General features: G+C 41.3%; 2 protein-coding genes across 2 annotated transcripts in view; both read left to right on the forward strand.

The window, feature by feature from the left end:
• The window catches only part of LOC118817128 (stimulated by retinoic acid gene 6 protein-like), a 29,986-nt gene extending 24,706 nt beyond the window's left edge, over positions 1 to 5,280 (forward strand). The window contains exons 17-19 of the mRNA XM_036583832.1: positions 104 to 267; positions 2,795 to 2,938; positions 5,075 to 5,280. Coding sequence (XP_036439725.1) covers positions 104 to 267; positions 2,795 to 2,938; positions 5,075 to 5,280 — 514 coding nt within the window. The remainder of the gene's footprint in view (positions 1 to 103; positions 268 to 2,794; positions 2,939 to 5,074) is intronic.
• Positions 5,281 to 9,958: 4,678 nt separating this feature from the next.
• On the forward strand, positions 9,959 to 17,484 carry LOC118816972 (tripartite motif-containing protein 16-like). The gene is made up of 6 exons (XM_036583595.1): positions 9,959 to 10,698; positions 12,460 to 12,555; positions 13,183 to 13,416; positions 13,573 to 13,726; positions 14,797 to 14,856; positions 14,948 to 17,484. Exons 1-6 carry the CDS (start codon positions 10,114 to 10,116, stop codon positions 15,487 to 15,489), a joined length of 1,671 nt encoding a protein of 556 aa, XP_036439488.1. The 5' UTR covers positions 9,959 to 10,113; the 3' UTR covers positions 15,490 to 17,484.
• Positions 17,485 to 18,669: the final 1,185 nt, after the last annotated feature.

The raw sequence follows: 18,669 nt of genomic DNA on the forward strand, positions 1-18,669 counted from the left end.
TCTGATACGTGATTGATGGACATTATTTACTTGTTAAATCAATCTGATAGCAACCTGTTAACTAATGGTCAGACTGATTCTTTTAATGTTATTTCCTCTCCAGGAAAGCCTTCCACAACTTTAACTACTTCTTCTTTTTCTACAACGTGATCCTGGGACTGTGGAGCTGCATCTTACGGCTGCTGAGGAGCGCTTTCGTCAGTTTGTTGTTGGTGTCCCGCATCAACCGGACCGTCATGCCAAAGGGCTTTGAGCTGTTGGATAAAGGTACAGCAAGTAGAGAACTTCTTTTTAAATCAGGACTGGACTATATGACAAAATCTTATCAATCAAATATATTTTTCCATATTATTCTATGGAGACAATTTTATGCATTTCAGTTAACAGTAGTGTAACAAAATAGACTTGTAGTTGTAGTTTTGCCGGTATATCTCCTCTGAGATGTCCTTAAACTCATGGCCTTTCCATAGTTTAAACAACAAGAGATATCATTGCTGATGTATGCTGGATAATTGAAAAGCCAGGGAATTCAAGATGGAAGTCAACATGTGTTTCATTGACTACAGCAAAGCCTTCCAATTTTCTGACCATATAAAATTATGGAATCAGGCAAATGAGTATACTAGAGCATCTCATTCGTCTAATGAGAAACCTCTACATTGCTCAACAAGCCGCAGTCATGGCAGAATGTGGGCAAACTGATTCCACATTGGCCAAGAAGGTAGACAAGGCTCCCCACTATCCCCTAGGAATTAGACAAGGCTGCCCTCTATCTCAAGGAGTTAGACAAGGCTGCCCACTATCCCCAAGGAGTTAGACAAGGCTGCCCACTATCCCCAAGGAGTTAGACAAGGCTGCCCTCTATCCCCAAGGAGTTAGACAAGGCTACCCACTATCCCCAAGGAGTTAGACAAGGCTGCCCACTATACCCAAGGAGTAAGACAAGGCTGCCCACTATCCCCATACCTGTTCAACCTGTATGATGAAACATATGAGAAGCAGGACTGGAGGAAGATGATGTGCAGATAACACAACACTCATAGCAGAAAATCAGGAAGAAATCACTCTCCAGCCATATGGCAGCTTATATGATCTCTACAAATAACGGTAATGGTAATTATGAGACTTGCTCTAATGACTGGATCACCTTTCAATTTTATACTGAACTGGGAAAATCCGCTTTTAGCTACAGCACAGTAGCGAGATGGACTCTAAAACTCAGCTTGCTGGTGTCACTTTTAAGTCATTTTAAACTTTTAATCTCTAGTTGACTTCAGACAGCCTGTAACTCAGCCTGATCCTTAATGTATTACTGTTCATTTTATTTTACCTTATTACTTTTTTTTTAACAATCGTTTTATTTAATTTTCTTCAAATTTTCCTTTTATTTGTGCTTTTATGCTGAAATTTATTGTATTGTTTTTATTTATTGTGTTCGCGCATTGCAAATATTGTTATCCCCATAGGATCCATATATATGTTATTCCAATAGGAATGAATGGGGTGTAAAATTGCATGACAATCTACTTACTTCTGTTCAACCAAAAGACACAGTTCCACATATACTATATATCTCAGGGCAGGCCCCCGAGCACAAATTCAATGTTGTTCTGACCCGCACTCGTCTGTTTGTGTTTTTTTCCATCCCTCATTTCTCACATAGACTCCCATTAATTTTTGCTACCACACAAACTGTATTACTTCTTTGCCCAACAGCCACCAAACTACATGTACTCACTCAGGGCAGGTCCTCAAGCTCTAATCCACAGCCACACTGACCTGAACTCCTCTATGTGTCATTTTCTCATCCCTCCTTCTTCTCATAGAGTCCCATTCATTTTCACCGAAACCCCAGCCTTATTATTTCCTTTGCCCAACAAACACCAAACTACTTGCCCTCCTTCTTCTCATAGACTCCCATTCATTTTCAATAACACATAGTTGCCACTTAGCAACTCTCTATGAATGACTTAAGAAACACCTTGTACACCATGGCACCTGCATAGCAATAATTTAGCAGGTGCATGGGATACCACAGCAACTGCCTACCAACATCTTAGCAACCTCTTGGGATACCTTAGCAGCCACCTAGTGACACCGCAGCAACTGCTTGGCAACCACCTTGGATACAATATCAAACCCCTAGCAACACCATAGCAACCACCTAGCAACACCTTAGCAACCACCTTGAATACCATTGCAACCACCTAGCGACCCAGCGGGAAGTGGGAACCATTTAAGCTGTGCAACCATTCTGCGTTTTGTGTGGGTGAAGACTTCTGAAAGTACTGTACCTTAGATGGTAAAATGGAAGAATCCTAATGGAGCCTTATCTCCCACTCAAAGCCCAGATAACCAAACTGAAGCTCTTATTCTGGACATATTATGAGAAAAAATACAGTTCATTGGAAAAGAAGCTGAAGGTAAAAGAGGAGAAGGACAGCCAGCAACAAAATGGATGGAGACAATCAGAGGAATCGTGAACAAGTCATTACGAATCCTAAAGACCCGAGTAGAAGACAGGATGTTCTGGAGAAACTCTTATCCATATGCTCGCCAGGGGTCGACTTGACGGCACTAAAAATCAATAATAATAATTTAAGTTCTGAAAACAGCTAACGCTAGCAAACTCTGCTAAATGTCCTGCTGGTCCGTGCTGCTGTGAGTGAAAGGCTAGACTTCTTCTCCTTCAAGGTCTACCCAGTGTATGTAAAATAGAAACTGTTGAAAGTTAAAACTTTGCTAATTTTACTGGATGGAGGAACAGAACTTGTTGTGCATTCTGTGTCTGCAGGCTACCGTACATGGATAGGAATGATAATGGCAGATCATTACCATAGCAACTTGGTTTTGGTCTGCTTCTGCCACCTGCTGCTCAAACGCACTCTGGAGAGACACACAGCAGCCAAGTCTTACTCCAGCGTAGACCAGACCCCAGGTAACTAACTGCATGTACAGTCATATTTAAAAGTTTAGGTGTTCCTGGCCAAATTACATGTTTTATTGATTCTTTATTGTAAATAAGTTAACTCATTACAGAGCACACACTTGTGCACATTTTCATGCACAACTACTGTTAATTTTCTGAATTGAACAAACTGGAAAAAATAAAACATAAATTGTGGTGTGTGCAAAATTTATTTTAAATGTTAAGCTCAGTAAATAAATAGAAATGAGTAGAAATTGTGCACCATATGTAAGTTTGTCAATGTGTTAACTTATTTATACCTTGTTTGGTGCAGAACTTTTTCTTTAGTTCGGTTAGTTTTGACTGGTGTGGATGCCCTGCTTGTACTCAGGTGCGCATTAAACAAATGAAATGGTCCGGCAAAAGTCATGGGTTTTGGTTCTCTTGCAGAACAAGCAGCTGTTAATAATGTTATACGACCAATAACGTAATTGTGAAGCATTGCCTTTTATTTTGTTCTATTCTTTTCTATTCTATTTTTTCTTCTATTTTTGTTATTCGCTGTTGTTGGAAGAAAACCTCTCCAAAATGGTAACTTTACTGGAGAAGGAAAAAACCTACTTTACTTTTAATGTAAGTCAATGGAACAAGAATTATTTCCAAGTAATTTTGGGTCGTTTCTTGTGGTCCTTTCATCATGAAATTTACAGACAATGTAAAGGCCAACAGACGTTTTCAAATTATGTCAAAAACTGAAAAACGTCAAAAATGGATACTCACTTGTGTTGCCAGCTATTTAGACATTAATGGCTGTGTGTTGAGTTATTTTCAGAGGACAGTAAATCTATACAGCTATACAAGCTGCACACTGACTACTTTAAGCTATATCCAAGTTTTATTTCTATAGTGTTGTCCCATGATAAGATATAACAAAATATTTGCAGAAATGTGAGGGGCTTACTCAGTTTTGTGAGATACTGTGTGTGTGTATATATATATTCCACATTAGTGAAAGAATGGGTCGCTCTCAGGAGCTCAGTGAATTCCAGCGTGGTACCGTGATAGGATGCCACCTGTGCAAGTCCAGTAATGAAATTTCCTCACTACTAAATATCCCACAGTCAACTGTCAATGGTATTATAACAACGTGGAAGCGACTGGGAACGGCAGCAACTCAGCCGCGAAGTGGTAGTCCATGTAAAATGACAGAGTGGATGCTGAGGCGCATAGTGCAGAGAGGTCACCAACTTTCATGTGGCCTTCAGATTAGCTCAAGAACAGCGTAGAGAGCTTCATGGAATGGGTGTCCATGGCTGACCAGCTGCATCCAAGCCTTACATCACCAAGCGCAATGCAAAGGTGTAAATGCAGTGGTGTAAAGTGCCACCACTGGACACTAGAGCAGTGGAGACGTGTTCTCTGGAGTGACGCATCACGCTTCTCCATCTGGCAATCTGATGGACGAGTCTGGGTTTGGCAGGAGAACGGTGCTTGTCTGACTGCATTGTGCTAAGTGTAAAGTTTGGTGGAGGGGGGATTATGGTGTGGGGTTGTTTTTCAGGAGGTGGGCTCGGCCCCTTAGTTCCAGTGAAAGGAACTCCTAATGCTTCAGCAGACCAAGAGATTTTTGACAATTTCATGCTCCCAACTTTGTGGGAACAGTTTGGGGAGTTTGGCCCCTTCCTGTTCCAACATGACTGCGCACCAGTGCACAAAGCAAGGTCCATAAAGACATGGATGAGCGAGTTTGGTGTAGAAGAACTTGACTGACCTACACAGAGTCCTGACCTCAACCCAACAGAACACCTTTGGGATGAATTAGAGTGGAGACTGCGAGCCAGGCCTTCTCATCCAACATCAGTGTCTGACCTCACAAATGCGCTTCTGGAAGAATGGTCAAAAATTCCCATAAACACTCTTAAACCTTGTGGAAAGCCTTCCCAGAAGAGTTGAAGCTGTTATAGCTGCAAAGGGTGGGCCGACATCATATTAAACCTTATGGGTTAAGAATGGGATGTCATTCAATTTCATATGCATGTGAAGGGCGAATACTTTTGGCAATATAGTGTGTGTGTGTGTGTGTGTGTCTATATATATATATATATGTATAGATATATATATATATATATATACACATATATATATTCCTCTGTTGTGTTTCTTCAGGGAGTCAACTAGAGGTCAGAGTCTGCGCCCGCTGGCTTCTCCTCTACACTCTGCTGAGGAACCCCCAACTCATCCTGCTGAGGAAGCGCAAAAAACTCAACAACGACAACCAGGGACAGCTGGCCGTCGTCTGGGCCACATTGCAGATGCAGCAAGCGGATGCAGCGGCCGCCGTCAAGTCAACTGAACCTTCACTCTTAGTGTAAAACCATGAGCCTCAGGTTCTTCGTCCACATTTGATTTACAGAGAAACACACAAAGGGATATTCGGCTACCTCCACTAAAATACTGTATATATGTAGGACAGTCCAGCACGTTGTTTATAACCCTGATTTTTATTGATATTTTAAAGAATTTTTGTATGACCAAGCCTCATTCAGTTTTTATTGTCTAATCAACTTCAACTTTAATGCAGTGGCATAACATTATGACCACCTCCTTGTTTCTACGCTCATTGTCCATTTTATCAGCTCCACTTACTATATAGGTGCACTTTGTAGTTCTACAGTTACAGACTGTAGTCCATCTGTTTCTCTGCATACTTTGTTAGCCCCCTTTTACCCTGTTCTTCAGTGGTCAGGACCCCCATGGACCCTCACAGAGCAGGTACTATTTGGGTGGTGGGTCATTCTCAGCACTGCAGTAACACTGACGTGGTGGTGGTGGTGTGTTAGTGTGTGTTGCGCTTGTCTGAGTGGATCAGACACAGCAGTACTGCTGGAGTCATAATGTTATGCCTGATCGGTGTACAGTATATCCATCCTAAGAAAACCTTATACTGTTTTAATTTTCATTTTTATTTTCAAATTACAAAAAAACAACAATGGACCTATAGACATTGTTATTGTTGTTTTTTTACAGTAAGTTACATTAACAGATTTTTTCCTTGTTAAGTTACTGTTTGTGACCAGATTTTGCTTCATTGGCTTAGTGCTGAAGCTGTGAGACTGACAAACACTTGAAGTCATTTTTTGTCATCTTGCAAATCCGAGCACACATGTACTTTGTAGGTGTTAATTCAGTGCTGAGGCCAGTAAATCAGTTCTGTCCAGCAGACTCTGTGAGACGTGTCTGTGAAAGAGTTTTATAACCTGTTAATGAAAATGTTTCGTTAAAAGTAAAAAAAAAAAAAAGTATATTTTGTTTGTATCCAGTGACGACTGTAATTCATTTACAGATGCAGAGCAGTTTTCGTTTAGACTTTATTCTAAATAAAATGTACTGAATGCCTCTGAATTCCATGCTGGTCTAATGCTGGTTTAGCTACTCACCCAACATGGTCATACTGGTTGACCAGCGTATCAGCATCCACAACATGGCTTAGTTTGGCTGGTGACCTGCTGTGCTGGTCTGTGCTGGTTTTCATCGCAGGAAACAGCTCCATCCGTCATTTATGTGGAACTGCTACTGAACTAGTGAGTGAGAACTGCACATCCACTGCGAAATGACTAAATTTGATATAAGTTATCTAAGACAGATATTTTACATAATAATTTGAAATAGTCAGTAATGATAAATTGGTAAACAGCGCCCTCTGGTGTTATTTATATTGAACTGCTCTTCATCCCTATAAGCGCCTGTATTTCTTTCTCTGTAATAAATGTATAAGCAGATCATAAACACTGCAGAATTAGTTAAAACCGTGTCTATAATTACCAGCACAGATATTCTGTGGAGTTATAATAACAGTCACTTCGATGAAATGAAAGAAGTTGAGTCTGGAACTGAACATGGAGCTTCAGCAGCAGTTTTGTTTCTGCTTAAAGGCAAATTTTTACAATCCCATGGGTGTCCATCAGCGTCTCTACAGTAAAAGCTGCCCTTCCTTATCATTTTAAAACAGCCAGTAAAAACGCCAAACAAAGCGATGTTAGAAGGCAACAATTCGGAGGCCTTTACAAGAAGACAAATGCAGGGTTTGTGGAAGATTTGGCTGTAATGAAGAACGTTCTGCATGCACTGAAAAGCTTGTCTCTCAAACTTCAGTGCAGAGACTCATCGCTTGTGGATGCAAATCGCCATATACAGCAAACGGTTCATGTGTTGATGGCTATGAAAACATCAGGTGGACAAAGGACAAAGAAAGGTGAAGAACAGATGTCATGTGGAAGCTTTAAAGGTGTTGAACTGACCAACAGAGGCAAAATCAACAGCCGTTGATTGTATGAATCGGTCACTGCCGATCTCAAGTTAGGTCCATCAGCTCAAACCCCTTGACGAACACTTTAGGCCAGGTGGGAGTGAGGCCTAGATTTTGTAGGAGAACAAGAAGTAAACAGTTTAGCCAAGTTACTGAATGAACCAGCTAGCGAGGCCGTGAAGCACCACAAGACAACTCAAACAACTGTGACAAGCAAGTCTGACTTATCTTTCCTCTTCTGCGGAATGTGAGAGAGGATCTTCCACCGTCAACAGCACTACTGCCCAAAGCCACAACAGGTCGTGTGGACAGAGTCTTTCTTCACTGTTGTACGTGGACTAAAATGGGTTCCCCCCTCAGAACATTTGGATCCAGTTACATTAGATCCTGGATTAAAGCAGGACATCCTCTGGATGTTACCTGGATGGCAACGAAAGAAGCCAAACCCAGGCCCCTGTGGTCACACAAATATAGCGCATGTAATTTGGACAGTAGCTCTTCAACGTGACGCTGGTACAGCCCACAGTGGAACATAGGGACGTGTCAAGGCGTGCGAGTGGTCTGATGAAAAGACAGCCCTGCAGCTGATGACTAGTGATGCATTAGCTTGCCTGCTATTGCTAGACCCTAGCGAATGATCTGAATACAGTACATTGGTCAGGGAGCTATGGCGGTATTTTAGGCAGTGTTTCCAGCCCAAGCTCCTTTGGTCTGAACTGTGTAGCTCCTGAAGTCAGGCAGGGGAACCATTAAGCGACCAAGCTAACGATACTGAAACTTCAGCTAGATGGGCTCACATGCCACCTTCTGTACAGAGCGAACTAATCTGAGACTAGCTCATCATGGCACTGTCTGCAACTGAGCTGTGCATCCACACTCAGCTGTCCCACCCATGCAACTTGCCTGGGGCCCTGGAGTTGGTGCCGGAGAGAGATGGTGTGGTCAACAGCTTATTGTAGGGGACAAGGCTAGGAACCACCCTGGTGTGTGTATATGGGTCATTCTACAGAGACGTCTACTTTTCTGTCTCTCCATAGGAGTCACTGGTGTTACTGATCCTCACTGGTGTTACACATAAGAGAGGAAACACCAGAGACATTTTAATGAACAATGCATTTTTACAAAACGGCTGCTACAGAACATCAAACCACATGTTGTCAATCATGGAATATCCACTAAAATATGTCATTTAATCCATTTGTATTCTATTTTTTCACAGTTACCTCAGAATAAAGTCGGTCACACCAGTGACTTCAGCTAAAAGCTTCATATGAAATCATGAGCTAAATGAGAAAATCTCTGATAACTGAAAGACTCAGTGGACTCACCATGTGCTTTTCTTAATAGATCCTCAGAAAACAGGTAAAACGAAGTTGAGTGATGTCATTAGTGTGATTTTTATTTCAAAATAAGAGTTTTTTGTCACGCAGTAACACCAGTGACACGACTCCTGGGGAACTTTCATTGTATATTCTGTAATATTTATTTGGCATTTGTTTTCTTTATGTAATTTAATTCATATATTTCATAGTCATGTATAGATTATTGACGTGTAAATTGCAGAAAAATAGCTGGGGTAGAGAACGAGCTGTTAGACAGAGAAAAGCTTCACATATGTACAGAGTGGCTGTGGCCAACAACAGCTGGAAAATAAAGCAGCATGTTTCTACTAATAGCTGTGAGCGCTACATTAGAATCATATGATTAGATATTTGTATTTGAATGCAAAAATCTGAATTTGAACTTCAGCATTTAGAAACTGCAATTGAAACTTCCATGGAATCACCATGGCCACATGACTACTCCATCTCTCCATTTCAGTCAATGCCCCTGCTCTGGCCACTGACCTTCCCCACCACCCTGATCATCCATTTGCCTCTTGTTTGCTGTATGGCCTTACCTTTGGTTTCTCTGTAGGCTTTGCTGTTCTACCAAACGTCTTGCTTTTCCTAGTTGGACAAGCAGGTCTTGGAGGGCTTCATGACTAGCCCTTTGGATTTACTTCCCTTTTCTACCTACCATTTTAATCAGCATAGCCGCTCACAAATATTCTGGCAAGAAGCGCATTATCATCTATCTATCTGCTCCCAATGACTCCACCCAACTCTCCATTACAGCCTGGTACCCAGCCTTGATTTCTCTCTCTGCTATACCAACACTGATCATGCCATTTCTCGAATTAAGCTGCCAGAGTGTGGTTACCCATGGCTGACAGATCCTCCCTCTTCAAAGTGATTTTTGGGATCTGTTTGGAGTACGCTGGAACAGCAAATTCAATTTTTCCATACAGTCTGTCTCACATTTGGTTGTGAAAGTAGTCCCAGGATTTTGGCACCCTGGCTTGAACCCCAGGATTAGCACCTCAGTTGGCTTCGGTGGCTTCTATGGTGGCCACTGGCTGCCCAAATTGGCTCAGTTTCCCCTGGAGTCTACAGATTTCTCTACTAAATTGTTATTGCTGCTCTTCTTCTGTCATTATCTTCAAAAACAACAGATGAGCCAATTAAGACAAGAGAAAACGGAAAATTACATAGCTGTTTTGAAATCTCGAATAAAGCCCTGCGGCCCCTGGATGCCTCTCCTTCCCCCTCATGTTAGCAGTTTTGTGACTGGTTAGTTTTACCAACTCAAGGTTTTTAGGATTGGCAGAAAATATGGTGCAAAGCCATGTTTGAGACAAGCTTTATTTGATATATAGCTTTAAATGTAGCATTTATTATTGCCATTCTTTCTCTCTGCCTCTTCTTCTCTGTCTCTCTCTCTCTCTTATTCTCTCTTCCTCTCTCCACCCCTCCTCTCTATGATGCTTCAACAAACGCGGAAGGAGGAAGTCACTCCTACTCAGTAAACAAACCCGATCTCAGACTGCTGCTCTCACTCAGTGTGGAAGTTCAGGAAAATGGCCTGCATTTCAGAAGATCAGGACCAGTTCAGCTGTTCAGTCTGTCTGGATGTCCTGAAGGATCCAGTGACCGTTTACTGTGGACACAGTTTCTGTATGGTATGCATTAACGACTGCTGGAATCAGGAGGATCAGAAGGGCGTCTACAGCTGCCCCCAGTGCAGAGAGACCTTCACTCCGAGGCCTGTTCTACGCAGAAACAACGTCATGGCCGAAATGTTGGAGAAACTGAAGAAGGCAGATGGCCGAGCTGCTTCTCCTGCTCAGTGTTATGCTGGACCTGGAGATGTAGAGTGTGACGTCTGCACTGGGAGAAAACACAAAGCCAGAGAGTCCTGCTTGGTGTGTTTGGCCTCTTACTGTGAAGCTCATCTCAAACCTCACTATCAGTCTCCTGCGTTTAAGAAGCACAAGCTGGTCAAAGCGTCTGCACGACTACAGGGGATGATCTGCCCTCAGCATGCCAAACTGATCGAGATCTACTGTCATACAGATCAAAGCGTCATCTGTTATCTGTGTACGATGGATGAACATAAAGGACATGATACGGTTTCAGCTGCAACAGGAAGAACCCGGAAACAGGTAAGAGCTTGAATACCTGGATTTTTTTTACTCTAGAAACAGAAAAAAATCGTAGAACAAATTGTCTCTGTTCAAGTGGTGAATTTATAAGGTAAAGGGAGGAAGATTGTTTTTAGCATTTCCCGTAAACTGGTCAGACGAGTTAGACAACTTCTAACCCACCAACACCTTCCAAGCTTTGTACAGCTTTGTAGCACAAATACAGAATCAAAGTGTCAAACCTCTGCAAAAGTAGCTCTGCATGAGTAAAGTTAAACTCTACCTGACAGCAATATGTACAAACTCAAGTCTAAAAGAGTTGGGACAGCAGATAAAATGCAAGTAAGAACAGAAAACAATGAATTCTAAATCTGCTTTGGCCAGTATTTGCATGGAAGCTGTAAAAAGACAAGACCTGTCATTTTTACCTTATCAACTTTTTTATTGCTTTTAAAATATAAATTCTGAAATTAATGCCTGCAACATGTTCCAAAAACGCTGGGGCAGGAGCAATTTAACACTAGGAACATTGTGAAATAACGAAAAAAATGATGAAAAAACATCTTAAACAGGTTATGCAGTGATGATTGGATATAAAAAAAAAAAACATCCAGGAAAGGCATGTCACTTTGCCAAAAATACATCAGCAAAAAATAATGTTCCTCAGTGAACGATTGCAAGGACTTTAAGTATTTCACCCTCTACAGTGCATATCATCATCAAATATATCATCAAAAGGAATCCAGATAGTATCATCAAAATGAATCCAGAATAATCTGCATAACGGAAAAGGCTGAAAACCACAAGTGAATGTCTGTGATCTTCGACCCCTAAAGATAAGGCTGTGCTATGCACAGTGAAAATCATATGTCAACACTGTCCAGAAACGCTGCTGACTTCTCTGGGCTCAAGCTCATCTGAAATGGACTTATAAACAGTGGAAACGAGTATTGCAGTCTGTCGAGTGTTTTATAGAAATGATGGATGTTGTGTTCTCTGGGAAAAAGTAGAAAAGGACCATCCACATTGTTACCAGCATAAAGTTCAAATTCCAGCATCTGCCATGGTATAGGAGGGAATTAGTGAGCAACATGCACATCTGTGAAAGCACACTTACCGCTGAACACGTTTTGGGGTAACGTGCTGCCTTTATGATCTTTTTTCAGGGATGTTCATGTTTATTTCAACATGACAACAAGAAACATTCTGCGCATGTTACGACAGCATGGCTGCATAGTTCGAGAGTGCAAGTGTTAGATTGGCGTGTCTGCAGACTAGAACTGTCTCCCATTGAAAATGTGTCTTATTCAGCTCAAAATACAACAATGAAGGCCCTGTATGGTTGCACAGCTGAATATGGTTATACAGCTGTATAATGTAGAATAACAAAAAAATAAAAAAAAAAGTTTGTGTCTTCAGTCCCCAAATGTTTTTAAGTGTTATTAAAAGGAAAGGTGATGTAATACAGTGGTAAACGTTCTCCCATCATAACTTTTGGAATGTATTGCAGGCATTAATTTGAAATGAGCATTCAGTTCATAAGGTAAAACGTTGCATGTTGTGTTGCTGTACTGTTTTCAATTTATTATGGGTCTAACACAATTTCCTAATCTCTGCTTTCTGTTTTTATTAACACTCCACATACTGTCCCAACTTTTTTGGGAATTGGAGTTGTACTTCAATGTACTTAATATGTAAACGTTTGGAAGAAATCAATGTACTTAATATGTTAACTTCTTGAAGATTCACAAAACAGCTGAATAAAATTTATTTACCCCCCAGAGTCAGCTAAATGAGATACAGATTAAATTCCAGGAGCGAATCCAGGAGAATCAGAAGACAATGCAAAAGCTGAAACAGGCTGTTAACACTCTTAAGGTAAGTACTGAAAAAGGAACTATGGCAGCATTTTCTTGACTTTAAAAATTCAGTTGACATTCAAATTAAATTTGAAAAATTTCTAATTCAGTTACACAGTTGCACTTGCATTTCCCATGCAACATCCACAAAATCATTTTAAAATCTAAAATAGAAAATTTGACAATTTATTTTCTGTTGTAACAGGTGTAGTTTTGATATATTTTTAGTAACAACAATAAAGTGTTTTTCTTGTCAGACTCCACACATGAGACATTTGTAATCCAGAACTGATCATCCAACATCAGTACCTGACCTCACTAATGCTCTAGTGGCTGAATGCAATCAAATACACAGCAGTGTTCCAAATCTGTAAATCAGAGCTTGAAGCTTGAATTGTTGCTACTATTGGTCATGTTTACTGTTAACACTCGATTCATGTGACCGCAAAAGCTAGAGAACTCCAGCCACTTTCACGGTTCTGTTTTGTAATGCATTTGGAAACGACACAGGTACTCGACCATCTTGGGTACGGATAGTTCTGAGTACCGTACTGCCCAGGCAGAAGTCATACAGTGTGACAGTAATAGAGGAAATGCTAGTTGACCTTTAAATGGAAATGCATCTCGTCTGTCTGTGTCCTAACAGTGCTCTGCTCAGACAGCGGTGGAAGACACTGAGAGGTTCTTTACTGAGCTGATCAGCTTCCTTGAGGAGAAGCGCTCTCAGATGACGGAGCAGATCAGAGCCGAGGAGGGGGCCGAAGTGGGTCGAGCTGAAGAACTCCTGGAGCAACTGGAGCAGGAGATTGTTGATCTGAAGAGGAGGCAGACCGAGCTTGAGCTGCTTTCGCACACGGAGGATGACATCCATTTCCTCCAGGTAACAATAGCTCATCTACAGAGTAACCTGTTCAGTAGAACCTGTTTATTAGAACGTTTCTATACTGGCACCTTTATGAGGTCAGAAGTGTGTGGTTGACCTTATTTGGTTTGAGATTCTTTCACTGCTCTGACACACCTTTGTTTTTCTCTACAGAATTTCCACTCTCTTTCTGACTTTTCCGGATCTGAGGACTACATCGCCGTCCATCAACATCCCTCATTTGATGGAGTGAGGAAATCTCTCTCTGAGCTTAAAGAGCATCTTCAGGAATACTGCAAGGAGGAATTCAGCAAAATTGCTCCTCGTGGTAAGACAAGCGTCCAACTGTGAGACATAGGCTATGTTCACATTACCAGGTTGAAGTGGCACAAATCTGATTTTTTGCCCTAATGTGACTCAGATCTGTTTTCAGGGCTGTGTGGACACAAATCTGATCTTTTCAAATCCGACCTGAGTCACTTTCATATGTGGTCCTAGATCAGATACGTATCCGATTCGTGGTCATGCGACCTTAATGTGACACTCAGATCGGAATTCATGTGCTTTTTTTCCACTGCGCGTGTGCCATCATTCAGCGTTACCATGGCAACAAAGCCGAACAGAAGTTAAAGCCTGTAAACGGTGGAAAAGCAACACATCTCACCTTTTTCTCCTTCGTCTCGCTCTAATAATGAAGCTGAGAGCTGATCAGAGTTAATTATCTTCACAGCGAAGCTCGTTCTGCTCGTTAGTTTGTGCTGATGATGCACGTGATTCATTCACGTGACGTTACTGAGCAGGATGTGCTCATGAGGGTCATTTCAGGACGCCGGTTCGTTCACATTAACGACAGGTTTGAGTCACTTGCCTAAACGAGTGTGAACCATCGTGTCAGAGAGATCGGATTTGAGCAAAAAATCAGATTTGAGAAATGCGGCTTGTAATGTGAACGTAGCTATAGTGATGAAAATCTTTACTTGCTCACACGAAACCTAGAAGTGATCTAGTATGACTCACTATTATCATTGAGTGTGTTTACATGCACTCAATTAGCCGATCATAATAGGGTTTCTACTGTTACCTGATTATGCAGATGGTCATGTACACATCATGTGTCTCAGCCAACATTGCTTGCATTGCATTGTGTCTGAATTTGCTGAATTAAGCCTTTGTTTTCTATCTGCTTTCCTTTAATTGGCTCTGATCTTTGATCCTGCTTGTCGCATGCTAGTCATTTCTGCAAACGTATTCAGTGAGTAGCTACAGATCAGCCAAAATCAAGGAAAGCAGTTTCCGTCAACTATTCTTAACCAACCTGGACCGACTAACCATGCCACAATGGCGGATCACCCATAGGACATGACACCACATTCCCAAGACCTTTTTCTTTCTCCACAGATGCAGCAATTCAGATCCTTTTACCATCAGAGCCAAAGACAAGAGAAGATTTTCTGCTGTGTATGTGGAAACACACACACACATTTCTAATACTGGCACCATATTGTGTAAATAAAAGCCTAAAATGTTCCTTTTTTTTCTTTTTTTAAAGATTACCATCAGCTGACTCTGGATCCCAACACAGTAAATCGTAACCTCCTTCTGTCTGATAACAACCGAGAATTGACATGGAACAGGGGGGCCCAGCAGTACCCCGATCATCCAGAGAGATTTAGCTCTCATTTGCAAGTGCTGTGTAAGGAGAGTGTGAGTGAACGCTGTTACTGGGAGGTTGAATGGAGTGGGAGACAGGGGGTTTCCATATCAGTCTCATATAAAGGGATAACTAGGAATGAATCTGAGTTTGGACGCAACGATCAGTCCTGGAGTCTGCAGTTTCATCAGTCTTATGGGAATCACAGATTCTTTTTCTGGCACAACTACATGCAGACTGCGCTCCCAGAACCAGTGCCCTCCAGAATAGGGGTCTACGTAGATCACAGGGCAGGAACTCTGTCCTTCTATGGCATCTCTGACACAATGACCCTCCTCCACACAGTCCACACCACTTTCACTCAGCCACTCTATGCTGGGTTTGGGGTTGTTGGTTCGTGTATGGATTGGGGATATGTGAGATTATGTGATCAAAAATGATGTGTACATTCTGCTTACCTTGTAAGTGGATTTGATAAATCATTTACATTTTCGTTCCTCTTTTGTTTATTTACCGCAGTATTAGTGTGAATATGTGAACGTGATTATGACAGTTGGGTAAACCTGGGATCTCAAACTCAACAAGTAAAAGGGCAGTATAAGAAAATCTCAGGGCGGCGCAGTGGGTAGTGCTGTTGCCTCACAGCCCGAAGGGCCTAGGGTTCGATTTCCCCAGTCAGGCAACCTCCCTGTGTCTGCGTGGGTTTCCTCCCACAGTCCAAAGACATGCAGTCAGTGTTTTCTGCCTTCCACCCAGTGACTGCTGGGATAGGCTCCAGCCTGCGACCCAGAAGGATAAGCAGTTTAGATAATGTGTGTGTGTGTGTATAACCTGAACTGGCCATTGTTTAGTCAAAAACTTCAACAGTAAAATATAGGCACTTGTAGTAGACCTTGAAATCTTCTAGATCTAAATGTCCCCAGGAGCCCAGTCTTTCAAACCTACCTGCTAGACCTCGACACCTGGCATCCTTTCTTTGCTGCAAGTTCATCAAGACTTGGGCTCAGTTTCTGAGCTACTGAGTTAACGTTAAGTGCTTATATTGATAGAACTGCAGCTGAACCACAGCTAGTGTGTTTGGTGATATGACTGGTGTGGAATTGCGTAGAATTGAGGTGGAACCGCTGTCCCATAGATTGTTGTTGGGGTAAGAAAGTCGGAGTGCACATAACGTTGCAGTGCATGCTGGGGACTGTAGTGCAGCTCATTGTGAAACAGGCTAATATCGATAGAAAATTAAAATACTTTTGCAGGCCGGAGAGGATTGTGTCAGATCCGGCCCTCTGGGCCTTGTGTTTGACCCATGGGCAATAAACGGTCATAGTCTAAAATATGTTAGCTATTTGAGGGAATTAAACACCTGAATCTTTCCTTTTATAAGTATCTAACCATAGCTATGCTGTAAATACAGTTGAGAGTTGACAGGTAATGTCTAAATGGTATTATCCCCACCTCAAGAAATCTACACTTGAGCTGAACATATTGGCTAACTACAGGCCAATCTCAAAGTAGTGGACGCTCATCTTAAGTAGCACCAGACTCATAACCACCTCTATGAAAAATTCCAGTCTGGGTACGGTGCCTCACATAGCACAGAAACAGTTCTTCTCAGAGTGACAGTCTTTTAATGACAGGTGATTCAGAGTTTCTCCCCCTATTAATTCTGCTGGATCTGACTGCATTTGACACAGCGAATCAAAACATTCTTTTCAAGTGTCTGCGGGGCACTTTTGGGCTGCTCCGAACTGGTTCCAGTCTTACCTGACTGATAGAATATGTCTCACTAGGGGGCTAAATGTCTTGAACATACTCTTGTCCTGTGGAGTACCACAGGGATCTGTCCTTGGCCCTATTCTTCTTACTATTTACACCCATTCCTTTGATACATCATCAGCCGGCTTGACATATAATTTCACTGATGCACAACCGTAGGTTCCTTCAAACCTCTCTCTAGTTGTATCTAAGCTTAACACCTGGGTGGAGGTGATCCAGACCTGGATGAAGCATTTCGTGCAAGTAAAATGTATAAGGGTCTGGGTCTTCTGATAGGAACACATCAAGAGCAAAATTTCTTAAACTTTCTGGCCTGGAAATGTTTATTTCTAGTACAGCTTCCAATCTGAGTGTCAAGTTCAATTTGAGGCTCACATAAACAATCTGGGTATTCTTGGGTCCAATACAAGCCATCTTCTTCATCTTCCCAGAACCTAAATTCTTGAGGTTTTCACAGACACAAAGCTCTTTTCACACCAAAACTAAAGGCATTATTATGTAGAAAAGCTAGGAAATATTTTGGTAGGGCAAAGATTATGGTGGGAGTTTTTTTGTGTTTTTCTTTTTTCACTTGAATGTTATGTTTTTCATTATTTTATTAAGGTTAAAATTCGTGGCATGTTGAGGTTACTTAATTGAAATATGCATTATAAATGAAATACGTTATTTTTACCGACTCTACACACTGAAATGCTAAGATACTGAAATGTAAAATGTGAACAATGTGTATACTCAACTGAGTGTCTATGGAAATGGTAGCACCAAAGAGAGCATCTTCTTCTAGGAGCTGGGTGGATCCATGAGAATCCTGGAATTAGAGGGGGTGCACAGTGATTGATGTAACCTATTAAAGGAGAAACATTGTAAAATTATTATAATCATGAGTCAGAATATTTAAGTTTTGTTGATATGGCTACATTATAAATATGACTATACGCTAGAACCACAGGGGTATAATCCAGACCCTGATTGAGGGACGGGGCTTCTAATATGTAAGCATCCAGACAGGATGTAGAGGGGATTCCTTCTTTTATGTTGCAGCCCCCCTAACCATGTACCAGTATTGCTGTACAGTTTGAGCTTTTTGACTGTTGGATTTTATCTTTCTTTTACCCGGAACTGTAAATAGTGTGATTGTTTACTTTTGCTGTTTGGTCATTTCAGTAAAAGAGCACTTGAGCCAATCTGGAGAGCAAGCACGGTTTATCCATGGTGGTCTCCACTCAAACATCTCAAAACCTCATAATCGATGTTCTTTAACTCATTTTAGCAAAATTATCCATTCGTGCAGAATTCAGATTATAGTCCTTCAGCCAAGCTAGTCACAGTATAGCCTTAACGGTACATTTTCTATACAGAATAGCAAATTAATGTTGTGGGGGATTGTGGAATAGCGTGCTGTGAGAATTATAATAGTGGCCCAGAGAAAACACTGAGCTGGTTTCAACTTTATATGGAGCATTCTACTGAATTGGTTAAAAATAAATAAATAAATAAATAAACTAAGAAGCATTCAGACCTTAGATATTTGCAAGGATTATATTTTGATGTATTTAAACCCAAGGCTTTAGCAGAGATAGTAATAAGTGAAATATACATACAAAATCATCATTTCTAGGGTACTTTCTATTGGGAGGCATCTGTCCCAAATCGTAACCCATGAATTTACACGTGTGAAATGAATGCTTACAGCTTTTTAAAATATTTTTACAATTTTAAAACCTTTTTTTAATTTCTATTTTAAAATGAACCTGAAAGATTTCGATTTGTCACGAGTTTCATTTTTACACGTCCATGTCACTACCGAAATACAGAGTTTTAGTATGTAGGCGGAGCCTTATTTCAGC

This window comes from Colossoma macropomum, unplaced genomic scaffold, assembly GCF_904425465.1.
Source record: "Colossoma macropomum unplaced genomic scaffold, Colossoma_macropomum, whole genome shotgun sequence".
Classification (NCBI taxonomy): domain Eukaryota; kingdom Metazoa; phylum Chordata; class Actinopteri; order Characiformes; family Serrasalmidae; genus Colossoma; species Colossoma macropomum.

Excerpts from the sequence above, each read along its gene's own strand:
- LOC118816972 (XM_036583595.1), top strand. The coding sequence starts at position 10,114 with ATGGCCTGCATTTCAGAAGATCAGGACCAGTTCAGCTGTTCAGTCTGT. Across the intron at positions 10,699-12,459 it reads CAGGAAGAACCCGGAAACAG|AGTCAGCTAAATGAGATACA; the intron begins GTAAGAGCTTGA and ends TTTACCCCCCAG. Across the intron at positions 13,727-14,796 it reads CAGCAAAATTGCTCCTCGTG|ATGCAGCAATTCAGATCCTT; the intron begins GTAAGACAAGCG and ends CTTTCTCCACAG.